The 15,590-nt window shown below is 35.6% G+C and overlaps 2 protein-coding genes across 2 annotated transcripts in view; both read left to right on the top strand.

Annotated features, from left to right (window-relative positions):
* Positions 1-3,620: 3,620 nt before the first annotated feature.
* On the top strand, positions 3,621-5,619 carry LOC140138403 (uncharacterized). Its single transcript, XM_072160301.1, has one exon. The coding sequence runs from the start codon at positions 3,774-3,776 to the stop codon at positions 4,635-4,637; it is 864 nt and encodes a 287-aa protein (XP_072016402.1). The 5' UTR covers positions 3,621-3,773; the 3' UTR covers positions 4,638-5,619.
* A 5,418-nt stretch (positions 5,620-11,037) lies between these two features.
* LOC140137646 (uncharacterized) overlaps positions 11,038-15,590 on the top strand; it is a 34,738-nt gene continuing 30,185 nt past the window's right edge. Inside the window, exon 1 of the mRNA XM_072159380.1 lies at positions 11,038-12,778. Coding sequence (XP_072015481.1) covers positions 11,158-12,778 — 1,621 coding nt within the window. The 5' untranslated portion in view covers positions 11,038-11,157. The remainder of the gene's footprint in view (positions 12,779-15,590) is intronic.

Here is a 15,590-nt window from a genome sequence, read left to right as displayed (position 1 = left end):
GCTGTCAGTTTATTGCATATAGGCCTATTTAGTTTGCTATCTGAATGTATCATAGCTGTACATGTACGGTAGTAAAAGTAGGCTATTGGTCGTTTAACCTGATTTAATCAAGATTCCATATATTCATTCAAAATACCCCCGGGAAAATATCTCACAATACGAGGTGCACTAGGTAATAATGCTACAGCTCGGGCATTATCAATAGCTTGAGTGACGTCAGCAAACATCTATAGGGTGACTCAGTCTCAGGCCCCGGGCTCAGGCCTCGCTGATTTTGCGCAAAATTAATTTTACAGCTTTTTACATGGCGATTGGCGATTCATCATTTATATTCAATCTTTGAGAAAAAAATGTAAGCTCTGATCAATTCAAAAGACCGTTAAAAATAACGTTAACTGTTCTGCTCCTTTTGTTTATGTTTCCCCCTATTTTTCATACTAGGCTATTATTTACATATGAAATATATTTGTTTTAAAACGTGATATGTCTTTTTTAATGCACTCCTTGTATTGCGTTAACAAATCGTCACCTTACGATAATTGCCTTAAAGCCATATTATAACATTTGCTGAGGAAGACGCCCTCACTGAATTTTTAAAATTCCTTTTTTACACGATTAAATTGTACTTTATTAAACCAATATACCCTGCAAAAATCAAGACTCTAAGTGCTGTAGTTTTGTCAAAATCCGTGATTTTGAATTAAAGGCTGATTCAGCGCTTTATTCATTACGATGGAATTATTAGTCGAACGCATACACGATGTTCATAACACACAGTACGTACACAGCGTGCGGGACGGTGATATACACAACAAAGGGTCGTACCACAACATGACCGAAGGAGTGGTACGTATTGGCGACATGTGCGCTGGTAGTAAATTCAATTTTCTTTGCTTTGCCGTAGTTGTTCGGCTCAAAAATAAAAGGGATATATCTGACAGTAAAAGCTAACATTTTATGGCAAAAGAAATGCTAATCTATTTTGTTTGAAAATGTTATAATATTGCTTTAAGTCATTTTTTGTAATTTTGAGAACAAAGTACAAAATGTGGTTCAAACATGCATCAGTCACTCTAATTATTTCTGACTATTCACTTTAATTTGTCTCATTATCATGTGTTCTTGTGCAAAGATTAGTGAATAAATATATATTTAATTGCATGCTTGAACCATATTTTGCACTTTGTTCTCAAAATTATACAAAAATGACAGGCAATTATCGTCAGCCTGACGAAATATATTGTTGATACCAGCTTATACCAGTTACTGTTAAACATTTGCAACGTGTTCATGACGTTGATAAATCTATACAAAATCAGTAGACCTTTGCGTTTTGTCTGTCTACAATGAAGTGTTGCGAAAGAAGTTTTAGAATTAGTAAAAATTTATTCCAACTAAAATTTGAATAAGATTGACAAAAGAATATTACAGCAAAAAGTATATATGCCAAAACTATTCTCACTTAGCTTCGTCATGTTAAGAACCTATAAAGAGTTTCACCTTTTCTTTACAACACGCACTGGATCCGGCTAAATACCATTTTGGCAAAGAGGAAAATAATTCAATACATTTATTGGTGTAAATTATTTGGAGGAAATCTATGGGTATTTCAATTTGAATTGTGTGCAATCATTTTATAATAAGCATTTATGCAAGATAAAATGTTCATTTAAATAATATTATTGGGCAATATTCCAGAGTGTAGTTTTCGAAATGATTCTCCCTGATGACGTCAAAGCAACGTTTTGACAAGGTCACTGACTTCCATGGATTGGATGAACACATTAAAGTGCGTTCCAAGTCTCAATACCATCTTAATGAAAAATAATTTTGAAATAATTTGAATCTGATATAGATAGGCTAGTAGCTAAATGAAAAAAAAGATGGAAGTCTTTATTTTTTATCGTCATTAAAATTATATTCAAGACAAATTTCGCCTCAAATAATATATAATAAACAGATAAAATGATGCCATAAAACTGAAATAAAAAAGTGATATAATCATATTGTGACGTCATGTGATTTGTGATGTAATTTTAATTATTTAATGTTGTATGATAATGCAATGTAATAAATGTAATGCTATGCAACGTAATATGTAATGTAATGTTAATGTAACGTAATGTAATGTAATGTAATGTAATGTAATGTAATGTAATATGTAATGTAATGTAATGTAATGTAATGTAATGTAATGTAATGTAATGTAATGTAATATAATATAGTATAATGTAATGTAATGTAATATAATGTAGTATAATGTAATGTAATGTAATGTAGTATAATGTAATGCAATGTAATGTAATGTAATGTACTGTAATGTAATGTAATAATGTAATGTAATGTAAATAATTCAATGCATTGCAATATACTAGTAACACAATTTAATGTATATGTAATGTAATGTAATTGTAATGTATAGTGTAATTGTAATGTTATGTATAATGTAAAGTAATATAATGTAAAATCATGTATAGTGTAAAGTAATGTATTGCAGTGTATGCAATATAATATAAGAAATTTAATGTAATGTAATTTAAAGTAATGATGTAAAAATCATGTAATATAATGTAATGTAATTTAAATGGTAATGCATTATTATGCAATAAGTAATATGTGCATAGTGAAATAGCTCGATATTGACAATTTATACACAAATGACACGGATTATTTTTGTAACCTATGGATTATGAAAATGATATATATTTTTCTTTGCTCATATCCGTTTTGAAAAGTGGGACATTAATTTGATCGAAATTGTCAAAAGGTGGCTGAAAAGAACAAAAAATGGCTAATTTTCCCAAATGTGTGGGGGTGTGTGGGGTGTGTGTGTGAATTAGGGGGGGGGGGGGTCCTGCGTGTTGCCTGAGTATGGGCCGTGTGGTTAAAACACGGCAAAACTTTTGCCGTGTTTTAACTCAGTATAATGCAAAATTCATACGACGGCCCATAAATAAGGGCGGATCTCCATGCATGTCATGGAAGGGTGGTGGTCCGTCATGGTGGGATGGATGTGGTGGAAAACGTGGTCCATGAAAGCCATTGCCACCGCGAAACATCCAGGGGTACATCCAGGGATGACTACCCTCCACATAATTTCCGCTATCTGCTGGATCACAAAATTTCAATATGACAAAATCAAGCACAAAATTTGTAATGTGTTAGGCCCTATGACATGACACACTTGCTGGATTATAAACGCTTGATCAAAATGTTTCAAACATAAAAGAAACATTTATACAAAACAAAAACACTTAATCTATATATATACCCTACTGTTTATTCTTTTTTGTAATGTTACGAGACACACTATAGAGTTTGAAGTCCGTTCAGCAGTCAGTGAACGTTGCCCAAACGATGATAACATAAAAGTTACGAACGTTTGGAAATCGTATGTGTACAGTATAAACATACGCTCACAAAACGTAGTTTGTTGCTAAAAATATAACAATTTCGTTTTGAAAACGTATAATACCACTAATATTATAAAAGAGAACTTGTTGACCATATATTCATCACTTTTCTTTTCTATTGCAACGCAGCAGCAACAATATTCAGGATATTATAGACGTGCATATCTACCGTTAAGGGCCAAAATTCAGTGCAAGTTATTCCAAAATTAACTTGTGATATAGCGTTTCAACTTTTGATTTTGATCGCCAAAAATTCTGTTTGAAATTATTACTCTTTGCTTGGGATCTTCTTTGTTTATTTCATTCATCTGTTTATAGATATAGCTTCATCCTCAGCTATAAAATTCTACAAACTTGAATATGGCAACGGCAGCAACAGAGCAAGGAGCAATGGAACGCGAAGTGCCCATCACTTGTGATCCAGCTGATAGCGGAATGGGTGATGGTAGTCATCCCTGGATGTACCCCTGGATGTTTCGCAGTGGCAATGGCTTTCATGGACCACGTTTTCCACCACCTCCACCTCACCATGACGGACCACCACCCTTTCATGGCATGCATGGAGATCCGCCCGTATTTATGGGTCCTCGTATGAACGAGCTTAGCATGCACCTCAGCATTGATCCTCGCCCAGATCCTCGCATGGATCCCAGAATGGGTATGGACCCACGTGGGTTTCACGGAGGTCCGTTTCATCATCCGCCAATGAGGCCACCATTTGGTCCTCATCCATCTTCTGATCCAAGACCATTCGGCCGTCCACCACCGCCATTTGGACCACCATCTCACCTAACCACAGATGACTCGTCTGAAGATCATCATCGATGTCCCTACATGAAAGACTGGTGGAAGAATACCGAAGCTTGTCCATGGATGAAACACCGAAAGGACGAGAAAGAATTCAAAGTTAGCATTAATGTCAGTCAGTTCACTCCAGAAGATCTCAACGTCAGTGTCACTGATCAAGACGTGAGAGTCCAAGGCAGGCATGAAGAGCGCAAAGATTCCCGTGGTTTTATCAGCAGAGAATTCACTCGCCGATATCAACTACCTGATGATGTCGATCCAAGCACTGTGAAATCTTCGTTGGGACAAAGTGGGATGTTATCTGTGTTTGCACCGAGGAAGTTAAAGACTGAGAGCTCTTTTTCAAACGGTGGCCACGAAGTACCTATTGAAATAGATCCCGCTAAATCTACAGAACCAGCGACAGACAACAAGTGAAAGCGCGAGTTTTAAAAACGGTAAAGCTATATTGATGCACCCAAATTTTGATACTTTAATATTTAGCACTATGGTGTTGTGTTTAGTCGCATGCATGCGTGAACTTAATGAATAATACAATTCGTTAAATTGACGTTATTTTGTTTCTGGTGACTATTATATATTCATATGTATTGGCAAAACAATGGATTCCATCAAAATGAAATACACTTTATTTGGATTCATTATACTAAACTGATTATAAATGTCAGTTTTGGTCACAAAGCTGTACTCTTGGTCACATTCACATTTTTCTGATATTTTATAACGGGTGAGTGCAAGAAACGTACTAAATCATCATCATGTCAATTGAATCGAAATTCTTCACGGATTGGCGAAAATTAAGGAATGAAAAAAATGCTGACCTAATGGATAACCATGCTAATCAAATTGGAGTGGATTTTTATGCTTCTGGTGAACCTTCAGTTTCAGCTACACTGGATACTCTTGACCACACCCTGCTTTACTGACATTGAGGGATGAGTGCGTCGCACTAAACTGAAATATTTTACGAATTGGGGAAACTAACGAATGAACTATATTGACCTTCACAGACCTAATTAATGTCTTCAAAATTGGTCAAATTATTGACGTATAGATGGTGTTTCTAGTGCATGAACTACAACTTTTCCGCAAAAATAATGGAGTCCATCAAAATGAAAATTCAAAGCTTATTTCTTTATGATCATTACCGATATAGATGTCAGTTTCAGCCATAAATCTGTATCCTTGGTCACATCGTGTTTTACTGATGAGTGCATGAAACACACTAACTGAAACTAACGAATAAATACTACATTGTCCTTCGTGATAAGGGATCTGGAATGAGCGTTTTGAACGTTTCTAATTTTTGTGGGACATGAGAGCACATCAGACATATCGAATTGCATTCTGAATACGAAGAATGTCTTTCTAATATCAAAAATTTATGATAAATCTAATGATATATTCTTAAAGTGTATGAAGCTGGGAGGAAAAGCCGACGATCAATTGAAAATTTTGACAATTCATATTGAAGATATGGATTTTTTCCCCAAAAGACCTAATTTTTTTTTTTTTTTTTTTGGGAAAAAAATCCATATCTTTAATATGAAAGGTCAAAATTTTCAATTCATCGTCGGCTGTTCATGCCACCTATACATACACAATAAGTACATACTATCAGATTTATATTTAAATATATTTAAATGTAGTGAATTTAATATTTATACACCATCATCATTCAATACATATTCAGATTTATAAAGTTTACTTCGAGTACTGTTAAATATCAAAAATATCAATTTTTAATCATTTGCCATAAAATGTGTATTATATTGTGAATTTCAAAAGTAAAAATTATTTGATATCAGAAGGACATTCTTCGTATTCAGAATGCAATTCGATATGTCTGATGTGCTCTAATGTCCCACAATAAATACTGTCCAAAGGTTCATACCCCATCCCTTAATGTTGTCAAAACTAATTGTCAAATTGACGTGGATTTTTATGTTTCTGCAGTTGAACTACAATTTTTCGGCAAAAAATGACGGAGTTCATCAAAACGAAAACTCAAGCATAATAATGATCACTATAATACCAATAACTGTTTCGACAATAAATCTGTGCTCTTGGTCACACCCTGTTCTACTGACATTGACTTGTACATAACCTGTGTGATGAGTGTCGACTTGTACATGAGTATCAACGCACTCAAAACTGAAATGTTTCGCAGATTAAAACTAAAGAATTAACGATTCAAGAATAATGTAATCATAGAAATAGTGCAGCTAGCTGTGAGTGATTCAGATCATCATGACACTAAAATAAAAGAGGATATAGGCCTACATGTATATCAACATCATGCACGCACTCAATTAAACTGAAATGTTTCGCAGATAAGGGACCGTTCACAAACACTTGTAAAGGGGGGCTGATGCAAAAACATTCTTTTGAGATCTCACAAATTTCAGGGCCCCCCTTTTTGACATGAAAATCATCGGTCAACCCCATAGAAAATCATATAACTCAATTTTCCCAGGAAAATTTGTGGTCATTTTTTTCAGGCCCCCCTAGGAGGGTCAAAAATTTCAGCCCACCCCCTTTTGCATCAGGCCCCCCTAACAAGTGTTTGTGAAAGGTCCCTAAACTAAAGAATGATTCAAACATGTATAGGCCTCATTATATGCAGCTGTGCAGTGATTCAGATCATCATGACATTATTCATGTTATTAAAAGGAAACAGTGACACAGCATAGCAAACATTCGATCGTAGATAATACTGTGGGTCTGACGAACTTGAATGAACAATGTCAAATTTTACGTAATTATTCACTGCAAAAACAGTAGAAATCGAGGACAGATTGGTGTTTAGAAAATTAAATGTCTAGTATTTAAACACTTTAATGTTTAGATCATAAACATCCAAACACATAATCATATGAAATGTGTTTAGGATCTACTAACATTCAAAGTGTTTAAACTTTCTAAATACCAATCTGTCCTCGATTTCTGAACAATGTTTGGCATGCAGTGTACCATAAACTTACAGAAATTTTGCAGCGGTATTCTAAACATATCCATGGTAGAAGTCATCGGGAAATCGAATGCAATTCGTTCTGATATTATAGGCGTAGCCAGTGTTTTTTCTTTGAAGAGGAAAATTGTGACCAAAATGGTCAAAAAAGGCTTAAAAATCTAAAATATGGCTCCACATATGGGGAGGGCAAGACTTCCGATGGAGCTTCTCCCCTTCCCCTGGCTACGCCAGGCTACTGTTTGAATATCACAACGAATCCGAAAGTTCGCAAGAACAAAATAATTTTGATGTATATGCATCTCAACATTGCATGCAATAAAAGGTTTTCAATCTCAAAAACCAAAGATAGCCTAGTAATAACTATATTATTGTACATGTATATACATAATTGTTTTAGTTGTTATGAAAAAAAACCCAAGTGAATCAGTATGAGTAAAAATATATACTTTATATTATAACTTATTCAATTTTGTATTATTATTGCCATATTATTAAACTTAATACTGCAGACAAAGAAGTATTTGTGTTTATGACTATATGATGACGATAAAAACTAAAACTTGATGGTGGTAGAAACTTTAATGTGTACAAAGCAAATAACAAATGTTTCATTATATGTTACTGCGTAATTTAAAGACTTTTATGATTATCACTATAATCATGTTATACCAGGAAAGTTGAGAAAGAACTTTCCTGGTTATTAAAGTAATAAAATATTTAAAAAACAAAAACAATATCCGTGTTTCGTTTATTTTGTGATTGTAATCATGGTAATCTTGGTGTATATTTCTCAAAGCGTAAACCTTTTCCCCCATTTAAAACATAATATTTTCCTGGGTAAACTGCGAAACGATGTCCTAATGTTTAAGAGATACACTTATTGCTTTTCAAGAAAAACTATAGTTTACCGACTATATGACGAGTAAAAAACGCAGTTTTCAAAAACGTGTGTTTTTCAACTTGAAATATTATTTTATGTTATCGTGTTTTTTTTTTTTTTTTGCATAACTCTCTTTTTCGATCCCAGATTGAAAAGCAGAGTTTTTTCAATCTGATAAACTCAGTTTATTGGCAATAAACACACATTTTCAATGTAACATTTGCAAACTCTGTTTCTCGGTCGAAAAGCTATAGGACTACGTTAATCGAGGGTATACATATATGCAGGCCTGTACGCAGGATTTTTTTTTGGGGGTGCTGATTTTGAAAAAGTGGACTTTTTTCCAAGGGGGGCGATTTTGTGAAAAGTGGACTTTCTTCCAAAAATTTGGACCTTTTTTGACCAAACAAGCATAAAAAACCTCATTTTTTTGGCTTGCTACGCTCGCAAATTATCATTTTTGGGACTTTTTGTACACTTTTGCCAATTTGGGGGTGCGACGCACCCCCGCACCCCCTGCGTACGGGCCTGCATATATATGTGCTCCGAGTTTATCGCAAACTTCCGCAGTTCCGCTTATCGGTCGAAAAAGTAAGTAAGTTTGTCTGATAAATAGCATTGTGATTAACAGTGATATAAAACAGTGGTATTGAGAAACTTATCACTACGCTAAATACTAAAAAAAGACCAACTATCGACGAACCAAGTTTATTGATATTCTCACTTTATCGATAAAATCCAAGAAAATGAAAAGAATTCATAATTCCGAAATGACATTATAAACTATAAAACAATTAAAGTCATTTTATTTTATTTTATTACCGTAGTTCTTATTTTGCCTGGGGAAACCCCATCAGTGCAAGCACTGTTTTTCAGGGGTGCCCAGGGGTCAAACAAAATACATCAAAATCTTTTCAAAACACATACATTAAAATTTATCTTATAATTATGTTGGTTAATTTTTTTCAAACCTGATTTTTTGGCATATTTGTAATGTTTACACATGTCACAACTTGCACCTAAATGGAATCAGCCAAATTTGTTGTGTTTGTAATAATTCAAAAAAATATGACTTTATGTCCTCATATAGAACTGCGTGTTAAGGGGGTACTACACCCCTCGATAAATTTGTGCCTATTTTGCATTTTTCTCAAAACTAATAACACAGTGGTAACAAAAGTTATGTATATTATAGGGCAAGGTATCCAATTACTACACTGGAATTTCAGTGACCCAAGACAAGCAGTTCGTTTTTTTATGGTAAAAAATGAGGTACGGCTAGGATGTACCTCGTTTCCAATCATATATACTGAACCGCTTGTCTTCAGTCACTGAAATTTCAGTGTAGTAATTGGATTCATTGCCCCAATAATATACATAACTTTTGTTAACAGTTTGTTATTATTTTTGAGAAAAATGCAAAAATAGTCACAAATTTACCACAGGGGTGTAGTAGGCTACCCCCTTAAACGGCCAAAATATTAACAAGCAGTGTTTACCTCGTTATTTCAGCTCAAAATGGACAGAAACCATTCCCGATAATTATTACTAGTACTATTTCAGCATTTTGAGTACAGGCCTATAATGACAAATTTAAAATTGGAAGGAAATCGTACATTAAGCCTTTAAGGTTACGCATTTATTTTATTCAAAAATGAGGGCAGCAGGATTAAAAATTATTTTAAGAAATCTAATGTAAATGATCTATGTATGTTTGACACTCTAAAAAGATTGAAATTTCACTTTGACCAACTTCGAGAAATTTGCACCAAAAATGGCCAAAAAATGCTGAATTTTCGAAAAAATCATAAAAAAAAGCTCGATTTTCGCCCAAATTCAAATATTTTTGGTGAAGTTGGTCAAAATTCAAAAAAATAAAAAACCGGCTCCTAGATATTTTTATTTAGTTTTTAAAATTAATAAAAAAACCCCAGTATTTTGGGATTTTGGGCCAAAATGAGCATTTTGGCCCAAATTTGACCTCACATATGAACTTATCAAGTCTTTGCCATTCTAAATATACTTTTATATACTTTAGACCAACACTTTAGCAGTTATGAGGTCCGAAAGTTTCCACTAATTCCAGGGTTCAGACCAACCATTTTTAAGAGGCTTCAAGACCAAGGGTCCATTTCTTAAAATGATTATAAGCTTTTCCTTGCTTTCAGCAATTGTATATTCCGTGTTTCTATTCATGATTGAACCAGATTTTAAAAAGCAACTAAATTCGGCACTGGGTTTGTTGAATTTACATCGGTGCAAATAAAATTTCAAACATCAAGTTTCAAAATTGATCAATGTAAAGACAAAAAACTCCCCAGACACATTGATTAAAAAGCATAATTCATCCCAAATAGGAATTCACAAAATAAATGTGTTTCAGGCATATCGTTGCAAAAATAAGAGTTTGGTGAGTCAGCTTTTTTTGTCTATAAAATGTTTCTTTTTCTTTTTCATTTTCTTTCTTTTCTTCAATCACTGAATTTCTGATTTCATTTGGAGTGCACTCTCTGATGTGCAAATCAGTCTGCTCTGCGCCCTCATCTACTGTCTTCCAAAAAGTACATTCCCTAAAATTGTGGGCGTCACAAAACCACCATAATTGGTAGACAGCCTAAGTACAATCACCTCCAATACTTTGATATACAATAAATTGTGAAAAAAGTTGTACGCGTAACTTCAATTAGCCACGGATACTATTCACTGATTATTCCTTACAATGCTGTACAAATAAAGCTTCCCAATGAATAAATTTCTTAGCTGCAAAATATTTAAAAATTCATAACAAAAATACATGTTGGTATAAATAATTTTTTAGAGGTTTCGAGGGAACAATAATAGAAAAATTGCTTGCATTTTACAAGTGTAAAATAGTTTTAATGAAATATGGGCGGAGCCTCCAGCGGGGAATCCTCTGGGTGTCTAGAAACCGTTGGACATTCATCAATCGCTGGTATCGCGGGCTGACACAAAATCCATACTGGTAGTAAACACTCTGAAAGCGTGCAAATCGATTAGCAACTAGAAAAACATCCTCACATGATACAAGGAATCATCCTATTTATACATGTAGTCGATGTTCGATGTGCTGGGGTGCATTAGCCAGAGCTTTAGGCTTGAAAATGGCTGCGAAATTTTCACCTCCACCGTCGACGTCGGTTTCAACCGGCACCAGCAGTAGTAGTGTCAACACTGATCACATTGCAATGTCAACAACACGGAGACCGTTGATACCAACATCACAGCAGCAGCAAGAAGATGGCCTACCAAAAGCTTTCGTAGCATCACTGAGAGTTCTTTTTGATATTTTAGATGAAGACAAAGATGGGTTTGTTCCTCTTGCTGAAATCAAGGAGAGATGGCAATCTGACGAAGGACCCAGCGGTTTACCAGATAATGTTATTGATTGTCTCGCTAAAGTAGCTCCGAAAAATGGAAAACTAAGTTTCGAAAGATTCTGTTCTGGACTTCGTCTTGCTCTGGCAAATGGCAAAGGTCATTCTCCAGATAGAGGATCCCCGAATAGAAGTGATAGACAACCAAAAGCCACGGTAAGACCGAATGTTGTTCATCCGATGAGAAGTATAAAAAGTGCACCGCAACTACGACGGGATGAAAAACGACCAAGATCCATGTCAGAGAATGATGGTGGGAAATCAACAGGGAAATTAAACAATATAATGTATAACAAATTACCGGCATCAAAACCTGGCAAAAAGCAACAAAGGTATAGCACAGGAAATTATGAGACTTATTACGCTCGCCCGGTTAATAATACTAGTGATGTAGCTTCAAGCGACAGTTACGAAGACCACAACATATACAAACGTTATAGTAAACGCAGGTTTGCTGAAGATCCTAAAGAGAAAATTGATGAAGGTCGCAAAGCCAACGAAAAGATTTATGAAGATCGCAAAGAGGAACTTTATAAAGGTCATAAGATCTATGAAGACCGAGAGAAAATTTATGAAAGTCGCAAAGAGACATCCTATGAAGATCGTAAAGACAAAATTTATGAAGTTCGCAAGGAAAAGATTAATGATGAAGATCGTAACCCTCAAGATAAAGTTTATGATGATGGTAGAGCGAAAAGGAATGAAATCCGCAAAGAGAAATTTGACCGCAAAGAGATCATTTATGAAGATCGCAATCAGAAAATATACGAAGATCATCGAGCTCGCTTAAATGGAATAAGACTTAGAGTTCAAAATAGACAGACTTCTAAAGGTGAAAGTAAGGAAAAGCAAGAAGAAGATGCAGGTCCTGGACCCTCTAGAAAAGATGTCCCACCCAATCCTTATAGCCATGCGGACTATATGGATTACGAGACTTGTATCACTCCCGATATCTGGCAAAGACAGAGTCAACCGAACAGGACAATGTCTCCAGCTCCAGCTTCAAGAGCTTTGTCACCATCTGCAAGACCAACATCTCCAACAAGACCTGTGTCACCCTCACCCACAACAACTTCCTCAACCTCATCAAGACCCAGGTCTCTGGCTTCGAGATCCTTGTCTCCAGCCTCAAGGAAGATGTCTCCGACGTCTCGGGTAAATGAAAAAGAGCAGAGACGGAGGAGTGGATCGAGAGAAAGAAAGAGTGGCCGTCAGTTGCTTTATGAATCTCCAGTTGAGAATGGACATAGGGAGAAGGTGCTGCCACAACCTGAGAGTGCAAAAGGAAGGAGTTCTGAAAAAGGACAAGGTAAGGTCCATTTCAAAAATAATCCATTTTGAATTTGATGAATGTATACATTTTGTCATTTTGTCATTTTAACAAAATATTCTTCACCAGGCTTATTTTGTCAAATTTGGGGAAATTGCTCTTTGTCCCCATGTACAATGTATAATTTACAAATTTTCAAGTTGAATTCTACCAAAAAAAATATAAATTCATGAAAAATCAGATTTTGCATTTTTGTAAAGAGGTTGGCATACAGTACTAATTCCTCCTGCAAGTGATAAGGGGCTGGCATTTTCTTGGGAAGGGGTGTCCCAAAAATACAGGGAGGGTCATATAATTTTCAGACCAAAAATAGGGGGGGGGGTAATAATTTTTTAAACACCCAAAATAGGGGGGTTATAGAATTATTGAGGGCTGGTAACTTTAACTTCACAATCTAAGTTAAATCTAGATGCAAAATTTTTATGTACTCCGCGCGCCTTCTTTACATTTACAATATACATTTTACACGCTCTACACACTTTCTTCGCTCTCAAGTTTTGCCGCGCTCCGCGCCTTAGTTCCGGCAATAAATAATTTGTCTTGAGTCTGGGAGGGGGGGTCATAGAAATTTTCAACCCAAGATATGGGGGGTCGTAAAAAAAATTTTGCCTGTGATAGGCCTACATGGGGGGGTCATAAAAAAATTGACTCCGGTCACCGACATATTTGGGACTCCCCCTTCCGAAGAAAATGCCAGCCCCCTAAGACTGAAAAGGACTGTATAAAATATTTTAGGTTTGAACTAAAATGTTACATTTTGGTATGAGTTTGTCGATATGGACCCCAGGGGGGCATGGACACAATAATTAGTTGAAATGCAATTCGAAGCTTTATAAAAATCACTGCCTTTTTCTTTTTGCCACCCCATCCACCCTCCCCCCAAAAGAAAAACATACATGTACTGTATGACTGACTTACTTCACTTTTTTAAAAGCTATTCCTAAATTTTTTTTATTTGTTTGTAAACACTTTCGCTGGGGTCATTGTACAAAATGTATGTAGGCCGGGGTGTACCATGATCATGATGATGGGTCATGACCTCACTGTCCTCACAGGTCTCATACAGGGGGGGTTCTCAAATTGATCACCACTTCCCGATGCGGCTGCCCAAAGGAAATATTTAACCTTTTCTTTGCCCATATCCTAAAGGGTTTCACCTGCCCCCATCATAGAATGGGGATGTCCAGAATCCTTGGTGGCCTGTGAAAACACTGGGTACTAAATCCTGATCCGCTGGCTACTTTAACACCAACTGAAAAGCATACTGATATTTTAAAGAAAGAATGAACTCAAACAGGTAGACCTGTGGTGCCTGTTTCTGTGGTCAATGCCCTGGTGTACACCAGCAGGTTATTGATTCCTGATGATATTCTTGTCTAAATATTATGAAAATGTCCTGACATCTCTGCATACAGTGTACAATGTACAGTATGTACATGTATGTAGTGTAGGGGTGGTCAATTTTTACTTCAAGTACCGGTACTGGCACATTGTAGTCCATGTAGAGAAGGATGTGGAGGAGGACTTCACAGGATTTTCGCACCTGAAAAGATGACTGACAACACTCAAGTGGAGCAAATTTTACCAGAAAAATGCTGTATTTTGTCAATTTAGCAACAAAACACAACAAAAAATACCCCCCCCCCTCAATTTTGACATTTCCATGAAGGTGGGGACTTGAAACAATTACCCGGTAATTTTATGTGGCCTTACAACAATTATATACATTGCAGGCCTACGGTATGTATTCCTATTGGACCCAATAGTTTTTAACCATAACGCAGGAGAGTGTGGGGTATCCCCACCCACCCCACCCAGCAGAATTTTCAGGATTTGTACAATGCTACCCTCACGTACATCTCAGGGAAATAATTTTTTATACATGTACAAATTTGTATATGTACATTTAATATTTTCACCTCAAATTGACCTAAATGCTTTCAGGTCAACACTTTATGTAATAATTTAGCAATAATTTGCATTTTATTACAGTGTTAGCAAATTCATTACAAAAGTGTGTATGGGTATGCAATTTTCTGCTTCATTCAAGCGTCCCTTGTGTGGCCCAAACATCACTTTTATCCAGCTCTTTATGGCCTTTGTTAGGAAATCAAAATTTCTATATAGCCACCTCACATGACAATGAATAGATTATTATATATCCCAAAGGCTTCAGATTTCGGAGGGAGTGGGATAAGTAACAATTCCCTCAATGCATTGCGATTTTGATTTTCAAAATTGTGTTGCATGGTTTGCAGGTGGGGAGGGGGTACATAAGTTTGGTTTGGGTTGTGAGATACCACCAAGAATCTAAACACATGCTAAAGGGGACCAATCTTTATACTTTATAATTTTTTCCAAGGAACTAGATCGTTATTTCAAAATTTTCTGTCAAAGTTGCACACTTTTTACAGAATTTCAAAAAGAATTTCACGTTATTAAATTTGCGCTATTTGGCAGCAAATTTGGAGAACATTTTGAAATATGACTCGTCCATACCAAAATAGACCTTGCTTGAAAAGGGCATTGATGATATAGCAAATAGCAGATTTTGTGGCACATTGCGTACATCATAATTTGTACAGAGTATCCCATATGTTCCTTAATTTAACCCCTAACCACAAACACAAATTCTAACATGATTTGCCTGCCACTCTGAGATTTTTGCTCATTCACAAATGTGGAAATCTGGCATAGGATATATTTAGCTCTCAACTTCACTGCCTCTTGAAGTTTTGGTCAGACACCCCCTCATTTTCTGCATTTTGTGGGATTTTGTGAAAAGTTATCA

Source organism: Amphiura filiformis, chromosome 17, assembly GCF_039555335.1.
Source record: "Amphiura filiformis chromosome 17, Afil_fr2py, whole genome shotgun sequence".
Taxonomy (NCBI): domain Eukaryota; kingdom Metazoa; phylum Echinodermata; class Ophiuroidea; order Amphilepidida; family Amphiuridae; genus Amphiura; species Amphiura filiformis.
Note: the sequence above shows the minus strand (reverse complement) of the source record. Positions and strands in the feature narration are given on the sequence as shown.

Bases quoted from the DNA above. Each gene is read 5' to 3' on its own strand.
- LOC140138403 (XM_072160301.1), top strand. From the start codon at position 3,774: ATGGCAACGGCAGCAACAGAGCAAGGAGCAATGGAACGCGAAGTGCCC.